At 47.0% G+C, this 9,964-nt stretch overlaps 3 protein-coding genes across 3 annotated transcripts in view; 1 reads left to right on the forward strand and 2 right to left on the reverse strand.

Annotated features, from left to right (window-relative positions):
- LOC124695615 (protein IQ-DOMAIN 11-like) overlaps positions 1-2,318 on the forward strand; it is a 6,974-nt gene extending 4,656 nt beyond the window's left edge. Inside the window, exons 3-6 of the mRNA XM_047228442.1 lie at positions 774-845; positions 1,058-1,198; positions 1,311-1,457; positions 1,575-2,318. Of these exons, the coding sequence (XP_047084398.1) occupies positions 774-845; positions 1,058-1,198; positions 1,311-1,457; positions 1,575-2,063 (849 nt within the window). The 3' untranslated portion in view covers positions 2,064-2,318. The remainder of the gene's footprint in view (positions 1-773; positions 846-1,057; positions 1,199-1,310; positions 1,458-1,574) is intronic.
- A 99-nt stretch (positions 2,319-2,417) lies between these two features.
- Positions 2,418-4,614, reverse strand: LOC124698354 (probable diphthine methyl ester synthase). The gene is made up of 7 exons (XM_047230839.1): positions 4,465-4,614; positions 4,222-4,346; positions 3,907-4,136; positions 3,418-3,457; positions 3,192-3,283; positions 2,787-2,985; positions 2,418-2,666 (listed from the first exon to the last, which is right to left on the reverse strand). Exons 1-6 carry the CDS (start codon positions 4,612-4,614, stop codon positions 2,801-2,803), a joined length of 822 nt encoding a protein of 273 aa, XP_047086795.1. The 3' UTR covers positions 2,418-2,666; positions 2,787-2,800.
- Positions 4,615-5,814: 1,200 nt separating this feature from the next.
- Positions 5,815-8,870, reverse strand: LOC124702450 (sanguinarine reductase-like). Its single transcript, XM_047234592.1, has 9 exons — positions 8,577-8,870; positions 8,075-8,187; positions 7,940-7,993; positions 7,743-7,827; positions 7,066-7,171; positions 6,671-6,757; positions 6,498-6,595; positions 6,304-6,413; positions 5,815-6,067 (listed from the first exon to the last, which is right to left on the reverse strand). Exons 1-9 carry the CDS (start codon positions 8,845-8,847, stop codon positions 6,002-6,004), a joined length of 990 nt encoding a protein of 329 aa, XP_047090548.1. The 5' UTR covers positions 8,848-8,870; the 3' UTR covers positions 5,815-6,001.
- Between the last annotated feature and the right edge of the window lie 1,094 nt (positions 8,871-9,964).

Here is a 9,964-nt window from a genome sequence, read left to right on the forward strand (position 1 = left end):
GGAAAGAGTGTGCGGTACAAATCGCGCGCAGCTTCAAAATTTAGAGCTTCTGGTGGAGGTGAATATGGCCTCACGCGCGAAACACGGATGGAGCACGCTGCAAAGTGCTTTTACAGTACCAAAATTTAGCGCGACTGTTGGAGATGCTCTAACAGCGAGCTGGTAAAAATTATTTTATTTTGATAAATCTGACTCTAGGCAAAGGGATTAGCTAGTTCTCAGCTAGCTGAAAACTAACTTTGTCCTCAGTTAAATCGTACACCATTTGATTTGTATTATGATTCGTGTTAGTCATGAGTTGTAACTGGGATTTTGACATCATCTGACCGAGAAAGAAGTTAGTTCTCGATCGCGATCAACTGAGAAATAGTCAAATCCTAGGCAAAACTAATGGGGTGCATATTGTAAATCGATCATGATAGGGTATTTTTTGACAAATCTAATTCTTAGGTGAAACTATCTCACCCTCTAGCAGAACTATTTCGAAAACTGACTACTAAATTCATCGACATTGAGAACGGAGACATAATTGTGTAGGTCGGCACCAATGCAACACGACGTTGGTGTAAGCCATGTGTAGGTCGGTACCAAACTACCAACGCAACACGCTGGTGCCAAGACACATGTCGCCGGAGTGATTCCGTGCTGCTTTCCCTTCACCTCGACCTGCACAATTTCAGCTCCATTCTAAATGGCGCTAGGGTTAGATTTGTCAAAAAGGAAAATACGTCGTAGGGCTCTCCTAAGCTGTAGATTTTGCTAGGATAGTGCAGGTATATACTGATGTGGTGAAAAGTGAGATCCCATATTTCGACCGCAGCGCGGTGCCAGTTACCGCTGCGTCGGTCAGTGAATGAACTGCCGGGGGAAATGATTGAACCAAAGCCGCAGTACCGCAACGAATAAAATTTTGCTTTGCTCAGTGAATGAACTGTCGGGGGAGATAGATGATTGGAGCAGATCCGCAGTGTACTGAAACGAATATATCTTGCTGTTACAGTGTTACTTTTCCTCTCGGATCTTCTTCTCCTCACCCCGTGTTCTCGTGCGTGTGCAGGAGCAACATCAGCAGCAGAACAGCAGCAAGGGGTGGGACGGCAGCACCCTGTCCAAGGAGGAGATGGGCGCCGTGGTGCGGAGCCGGGAGGAGGCCGCCATGAAGCGCGTGCGCGCGCTGCAGTACGCCTCCCTCCAGAACGTAAACGCTCTCGATCTCACTGTCAAACATTACGTCCTACACTACTACCGGACGCGCGAATGCACGGCGGCAGAGCTGACAAAGAAAACGGGTCGTTTCTGTGCCATGGCAGGAGAAGATCGGCATCAGGAGGCAGCCCATGTCGCGGGACGACATGGACACGCTGAACCAGCGCTGGAGCTGGCTGGAGGAGTGGGTCGGCTCGCACCAGCCCTTCGACAAGGACGTCCCCGTCGCGCACCAGTCCCCCTGCCGGGACGTCGCCGTCGACGTCGTCACCACCCACCGCCACAACCACCACCCGCCACCACCTCGCTCCAGGGACTCCCTCGCCTGCCTCGACGACGACGACGACGACGAAGACAACGACGACGAGTCCAGCTACGGCGGCAGGCGGCTCGGCCACTCCTCCCGGCGCTCCTTCGTGCGCGCCAGGCGCACGCCGGGGAGGGCGTCGGACGTCGACAACAACGACGGGGCGCTGCACCACCCGTGCTCGCCGGCGTTCCCGGGGTACATGGCCTCCACGGCGTCCGCCAAGGCCAAGTTCCGCTCCATGAGCACCCCCAAGGAGCGCTTCGCCGCCGTGCCGTCGGACGCCTACTCCGAGCAGTGCTTCCCGTCCTTCGCCGACCGCCTCATGTCGCCGATCCCATCCATGTCGCCCATGCCCTCCATCGCCAGCGACATGGGCTTCGCTCGCTCCAGCACCGGCAGGCCGCCCGTGGCGCAGCGGTCGCCCAGGGTCAAGGGCCCCATGACGCCGTCCAGGAACCGGTCCCGGAGGTCGCCCAGCCGACACAGCTTCGGCTCTGAAGCAGCGCTGCACCAGATGCAGATGGAGCAGTACACCCCGATTCGTTAAACTGAAACTTCTTTGCCATGTGACCGACGCTGCATCCCTGGTACCTTATTTGGCGGGGGGAACAAAATCATGCTCCGGGTCTGCTCATGCTTTTTTTTACTGGAAACCATGTCAAACTGAGCTGTGCGACAATGCAACATGCATCTGCAAACTTTTCAAATGAAACATGATATCCGCACATGCAACATGGAACAACAATGCAATATGGATCCGCAAACTTTTCAAATGAAACATATGACATGCGCAAATGCAAGATGGAAGGACAAGATAAAAGTTCACTCATGATTAATATTCTGATCAACGTTTGTGAATGAGTAATAATATGGTGTCCCAAGGTGATTTTACACCATCACATAGGCACAAGCGCACGCGCATTGTAAATGATAATATTCAAAAGATGTTCACAACTTCACATGCGTCCACACTATTCAGTACAGGGCAAAAATACAGCTGAACCCAGCCTTTGACTAAACGAGTATTCATCCGGTCTAGCAGTAAACATCTAGTGTACACTCGTATTGCAGAATCGAGCAAACATTCATGATCCAACTGGTGGTCCATCTCCATCATACAGGGATCATGCCTTTAGTCTACAACATGTTCCTGATTCGGTAACATAAGACACAAATAGACAATGAGTACTGATCCAACATTGGTGGACAGCAAAAGGTTACTTTTAAATGACCATAGGTTTTCTTCATTGAAGGAAAGAGTGAAACTCACATGAAAGCAGATCACTACTTGATCATGTAGAACTCTAGCATCTCTTGTTCCACGGGATGTGTCTCTCCCACTATGATGAGGCAGTGAAGGGGTGCTCCAAAATCAACATCGAGTAGTTTCTTCATGGGGCCAGCAACAATCTTCTGGTCATCGCTTCCAAGGCGAGCTACACCCATACATAGTGAATCTGGGCCATAAGCTGGAAATAGATGAATTTTCAGTGTTAATTTTCCAGTAAGACCCAACTTTCTATAGTAAACAAAACATTTTAAAAGCACTATTAAGAATATCTGTGTTGCGCAATATTGATCAGCGTCTGATATGCATATCAACTCCTGTTTGACAAAGAGAACGTATGAAAGAAGCCTAACTAGAACAAATAAGTTGAGAAACACTAGAAAATACCAGATCCCCCATGCAGTTCCTCCACCTCCAAAAGCTGACTTATTGCAGTGTTTACAGTCATAAATCGTGGTGGTTCATACACTTTCTTTCCCCTGAAAGTGAACATCTCAATGAAATCACAATTGCAAAAGACTACTTGCATCACATAAAATTGGCGAGTCTTGGGCGATAGAAATGATGTTGTTCACCCCAAGTTACTTCAAAGACACAAAACTATGCAAATTACCTGCACAAGGACTCGAGTGTTGGCTCTTTAACACGAATGTCTGCATTGAATAATAGAACTAAAGTTATGATAACAGCAACATTAAACCAAAGGCCATTAGCAGTTATAGATAAAGCAATAGTAGTACGGGCACTAATGCTGAAAACAAACTTGCCCTATGTTCAATTTATCCCAATTATACAACATTATAACATGCAGAATGAATGGTAGTAGAATCACCAGTTTGCTGTCACTAAATTACTTGAAACAGTGACTAGGAATATTAAATGCCTAGTACTGTTGTATAGTCATCAGAACTATATCTCACTCTCGTCAGGATATATAAATATATTGATCATGTATGCATTTCTTATGAAAACAATCAAGACTCAATATGATGAAGAAATATACCATCAGTAAGACATGCCATATATCTACAACCTGTCATGTTGAATCTTAGAAAGCCAAGTGTTGCCTGCACATATGTAAATTATAGAAAGCATTACGAACCTAGTAGGCAAAGAGTGTGCAGGCCAAGTCGGCGACTGTTCTGAATTTTCTCATAGAAACTATCTGGTCTCCATGTCTCCGTGAAGAAAGGTATGGAGATGGTCTCCCCGTAGCGGTAAAGTTGCAACCCACAAATTCCGACCGCGTTCATGACAGAAGCATTGTGAATAACCTTAACTTCCACCCCCATGTCCTTGGCCCGAACGACCAGATCAGTGTGGGTGGTCGCCCTGGAAAATTTCATTACAATGAGACACACATCCAAATCTCTCGAGGCAAACTTAAAAGATTGGAAAATAACAGAGCAACCATTACCCAAACGGGTCTCCGACGACGAGGAAGGCGACGTCGGCGTCCTTGGCATCGGTCAGCATCTGGTCGGCGCGCTCCTCCACCATCTCGCGGTCGGCGACCGTGATCTCCTTCCCGTACATCTTCTCCTGCAACGGAACGGGGCAGAAAAGGGAGGTGAGCGACGGCCCTGGTCGTGGCACGGCCGTGCAGACATTTGCGCGAACAGGTTGTGGGCATCCAAGAGAAGAGATGAGAGGGACGCACGAGGTTGGCGAGCGAGGCGGGGTCGAGGCCGAGGGAGAGGAGGGAGGTGTAGGCCTCCATGTAGACCTTGGCGCAGCGGCGGACGGCGTCGAGCCCCCGTACCGTGATGTCGCGCTCGTCGCCGAGGCCGAGGCCGACTATGTACAGCATGGCGATGGCGGCGGGCGTTTGTGTCTTCTCTGCGCTGTGGTGGTGGGTGGGGAAAGAAACGGGCGACTAGGACTGAAAACTCTGTTCGGCCCGTGGTGTCATTTTATTGAACTGCTGATGTGTGGGCCCGCCTAGTCAGACCTTAAATCTTAAGTTGTATGAAACTGAAACTTAAATCTGGAGTTCAGCAAAATTCGCTCTTTATATCGATCGTGAGTACAAAAATGAACTGAATAGTCAAGTACAAGGATTGGTCCTGTACGTATTCTACTTTTATTTGCAAGCTCAAATTGTACCCAATCCGGGAACAACTTGGGTAGAATCTGGCTTTAGATAGGATCTACGAGATCATTTTTTTAATATAAGGAGTTGTTCAAATATTTTCAAAAGAAATGATAAAACACATATGTGTTATATATGCAAAACCAAAACTTGCCTGCTTAAAATTTGACCTACGGGGCTCCAAAAAAGGTAAGGTTGAGAGTGAATAGTGCGAAATACTATTCACCCAAGGTTAACACTATCCACGGCAGAATTTGTCTTTTTTGTTTCTCTAAAGATAGTGTTTTGAGCTAAAAAAATTGGAGTTGTAAATACAGACTATAGATATATTTTGATTTTTTTTCCTGATTTTTCACGCTTTGTAAATATGATTTTTCTAAACGGATCCTATGATCTCACCTAATGAGCAGATCCTATACAAATCTTCCCCTACCCGATCCCATTCTCGTTATCATGAGAAGTCACCACTCACCACGGGCTTAGTCACCGGAAAATTTCAAACGGAGGCCGAGCTACACATAGCCTTTTATATTGCTCATGAGTACTAAAATGAACTGAATAGTATGTCAAGTACAAGAATTGGTTCTGTACGACTCTACTTTCATTTGCAAGGGCAAATTGTACTCAATCCCATTCTCTTTATCATCTGAGCAAGACTTTGATCTTCCAGGAAGCACTTTGATATCCCACATGCCGTGATAAAGTTCAGCCGCTAGTTTTGTGATTCAATAACACCTTAATTCCGGGATCTGAAACATAAATCGAGAGTTCTTTATGATAGCTTTACACGATCTTTAGACGAGCTTTGCTGTCTCAGGTTCACTGGGTGGATCCACCCAGCCCTCATGTACAAGTCACCAAGAATGACAAAAAAAAAGAGGGGGGGGAATGCTGAGAAGCCTGACCACACAAAATGGAAAAAAGGCAGATTCTATGCTCAACTGTTTGCAAGCCATTTTCAAAATCCAGCGACAATGACAAATCTGAACCTATATACTGTTACTTGTTCAAGCGACTTATGAACTGTGTTCATTCAATGGAATTCCACTAGAAATATACAATGTACAATTAAAACGCACTAAATCCTGTGCTTCACAGAGTGCCACTAGTTCAATTCAGCAGCTGCGAATAGCTTCTTCCATTTCTCCTGGTCGTTTCCGGGTCCTTCGCCCTGCACCACCACGCCATGCCAGTCAGAAGATGCACAGAAAATTCAGTTAGGAATTCCTTTTCAGTTAGTAACTAGGAAAATAAACAGTAACACATCTGAAGTGGAGTCTGTTTGGTGCGTAGTGCTAGTTAGTTGGGTAACAAAATTCACGCCATGAGTTCAGCTATGTAGCAGTAGAAAATAACACGAGTAAAGGTTTAAATCACGAGTTAACATCATGTCAGAAGCATGGGTACCTTCACCGAACTAATCTCGTATGCCTGTCCTTGGGTAGATTCAATATCCAAAGCTTGGATACACGCTTCTGCCACCACCAATCTGCTAGCTTCTCCCACAAGCTTGTCACCTGGTAAGTTTATGACGGAAGTATTAAGAACGTTCTCAGCAAAAGCAGTAGTTCATCAAGTGGAGGGGGCGACAAAATAGTAACCTTGTCCTATCTCAACTGCTCGTCTTTCTCCAGCTGTAGCCTTAAGAAGTGTATTAAGGTCATAGGAAGTGTAGGGCCCATCAGTTAATCTCCCTGGCCTGCACCCAGTTAGTACCATATCAGAAAAAACATGTCCACCCTTGGACTATTATTTTTCTGTACATAATATTAACCTGATAATGGTGAAAGGTATGCCTGAATCTCGGATGAAGTCTTCTGCCATCTTCTTGTACTTAAGCACACCGAAGAGGTTCATGATACTGGTGCATAGTATGAGGTAAGGTTAAAAAGTTTACAATGTAGATGATATGGAAGCCAGTGTAAAACTACATGAGCAAAAGAAGTATCCACTATCCAGGTAAAGACACGAACCTACGTTGAAAAAAGCAAGCATGCATGCCTTACACCACAAACACACTTGCTAACCGGAAGTAATGCTAAAATGAAAGTAAAATTTTGCATCTATAAACTGTTTGTGGAACTTTAGCGAAAAGGTAAAATTTGAGGAAACCTTTGCTTTAGAGAGTATTGATGAAAACTTTTACTTCATAAGATTTATAAGCTATACCTCCATGGTATTTCACTGTATTTTGTAACACCAATGGATGACACCAGAACCAATCTCTCGATTGTCTTTGGCATGGCACTCACAAAATTCCGGACGCCATCCCAATCTGAACATGGTAAATGGTATGTAAGCAGTAATAAATGATAAAATATTGTTTGCCCACGCTTGAATTCATCATTGGCGCTGCTAGCTTCCATACTTGCTAAACATGGATCTGCTGGTTTCATTAATTTATAACAAACAGAATAAACGCTTCTAGACCAGGAATGGCCAAGTACTGAGCCATGAGCAAGGTCATGATCTAGAAACGGCACATGCACACAAAGCTCTCAGAATGGATGTTTTGATTTCAGATTCTTATCAACGACTTATTAGCATTCTGAATGGATGTTTTGATTTCAGATTCTTATCAACGACTTATTAGCATTCTGAATGGATGTTTTGATTTCAGATTCTTATCAATGACTTATTAGCATTCTGCATCTGTCAGAATACAATACTTATTTTGTCGGCAGTGGAACTGAAAGACTAGAAAAAGAAAAGGAACTGAAAGACTTATAGACTCCCCCAAGATTATCCTTTCCCCGAATCCCTATTTACATATGGATTACGGTAGGGTAAACGAATAAAAAAATTAGTGAAGCTAGGTTAACTGCAGAATATTGGGCAGTACGTACCTACACGTTCAGGAGTGTTATCCCCATCCCAGCGCTTTGATGGAAATGCTGTAGTCCCAGTAGTACAGATCACATGTGTAACTCCCTATGAAAATAGACCCTATATTTTGATTTATTCAATCATGCATAAATATACAGCCCAACAATTGTGTATACATATTCAGCTTCAGAAAATTATTGAAACAGAAGAGAACAACCTCAAACATTTCTGGAGTGAAAGCATCAACATTTCTTGTGTCCGCTTCATACACCTGCCATGCAAAAGGTAGTCGTATGAGCAAAAATCACACTATGGATAAAAATAGAATTTGAAGCTCTTGATGTGAGATTACCTGCAAAACACTCTCATCTTGCTTGCCAAATAAGGTCACTGCCTTTTCAGGGTTTCTTAGGAGCAACCTCGTCTTGATTTTCCTGCTCAGCAAAGATGCTACCACCAACTGCCCTGCAAGGGTCTGCACTATCAGTACCTAGCTCAATTGCTCTAGCAACAGCGGAAACTGTAACGGCAGGCTAATGATATATCACATACTTATCAGAGTGGCATTAGATGCAAAGCAGCCATGACTCGTGAATATATCCAAATAATACTAGCATGTTTAGATTGTTTGGAACAAAATCCGGACGGGAAACACAATCTGTGAGGAATAAAAAGAGGTCACGGCTGATTGCAAGTGATTTGTGGCGCCAGAATGTCCGAGATATTGGTACTAAGACAATTCGCTCCGCTACGAATTTTCGTGTGGGTAAAAACAATACGGATATTGCAACGGAGGTTCTCCCCATCACAGAGAAACAGTTATGCAATGGAGAGCAGAGGTACCGATCTCGTACCTACGCCGCCGGTTCCGCCGACGACGAGGACCAGCTTCGAGGACGCCTCGGCCGCCCCCTCCGCTCCGTCCTCCCCCTGCTGCACGGTCCTGGACTCCACCGCCGCCGCGGCACGCCACCCACCTCGGCCCGCCGCCGCGAGCCCCAACAGCAAGGGAAGCGAGCAAGAACGCAGCACCGCTCTTCTTCCTGCCTGCGCGGAGCTAAGTTTGCAGGTTAGGCGGCGCGGCGACGAGACCGCGAGCGCAGGGCCAAGGTGAGCCGTCGCCATTGCTGGAGATGACCGTGGGGAGCGGAGCTCTGAGCTCTGGAAACTTGGACGCGACAGCGGAGAGGGCAGAGATATCCGGGAGCTTGGCGCGGGAGTGGCCCGGGACGCGCGGCGCGGCTCAGCCACAGCAAGCCCGGCGGGAGAGACGAGCGGCCCGGATCTCCCGTCGCCGCCGGCGCGTCGCACCGATCGGATGTGCGTCGTGTCTCCACGTCGTGCCATTGGAACCGTACATCCGAGTTTCATCCATGTCTTCCTCGTGTTAATTCTTGTTACCCAATACCGTGTCCGCTAAACCAGCGTCTGCTATAGTGATCGTCTCGGACATCAACCGGACATTGAAAGCCACAGAAATATCGTCAACACCAAACACGGAGATGAGCATGCGAGAAAGAAAGAAAGAAGTCCACATGACCCCCTAAGTACTGGGTTTGGGACAATAGGCCCCTCTAAGTTTAGATTGGGGAAGTTAATCCCCCTAAGGGCTTGTTTGGTTACTCGAATCCCGGCGGGTTCCCGGCCTTTTCCCGGGGAGATTTTTCCCCTAGTTCGAAGGTCGGGAATAGAATCCCGGTGTTTTGCTCCTGTTTCAGTCTATTCCCGGCCGGGAATCTTTTCCCGGGGAATTTTGGGCCCAACAGCCAAACGAGCCCTAAGTATGAAATACCAGACAAATTACCCCTCTGGCTACATACGGTGGTTTTGGTAGCTGTTTTGGTCCACCAAAGTCCAAACCTCTGGTTTTATCCAGCGGGGGCGTCGAACAGAGCAAATCACTCCTGTCTCGACTATTGTCTCCGTCCACTCCGGCCACTGCTTGCTCGCCATCGACCTCTGGGTGAGCTCGTCTCGTTCCCGCCAACATCTCTTTCTTCTCCGCCTCGCAGATGCCATCTCCGTCCCAGACACGGGTGCGCATGCCATGGCCACCGTTCGAAGCTCGCGCACGTCCGCCGTTGTTCTGCAACCAACGCCCACGAGCACGTCCGCATATCTGCCCACCGCTCCGGCATCTCAAGCACACATGAGCGCCTTTGTTTTCTACCGCAGGTGAGCTCGTGCTCCCGTTGCTTCCTTTCTCTTTTCTTTGCATCACCACTCAGCAGACCAGCCGACC

The sequence above is a fragment of the Lolium rigidum genome, chromosome 3 (assembly GCF_022539505.1).
Source record: "Lolium rigidum isolate FL_2022 chromosome 3, APGP_CSIRO_Lrig_0.1, whole genome shotgun sequence".
NCBI lineage: Eukaryota > Viridiplantae > Streptophyta > Magnoliopsida > Poales > Poaceae > Lolium > Lolium rigidum.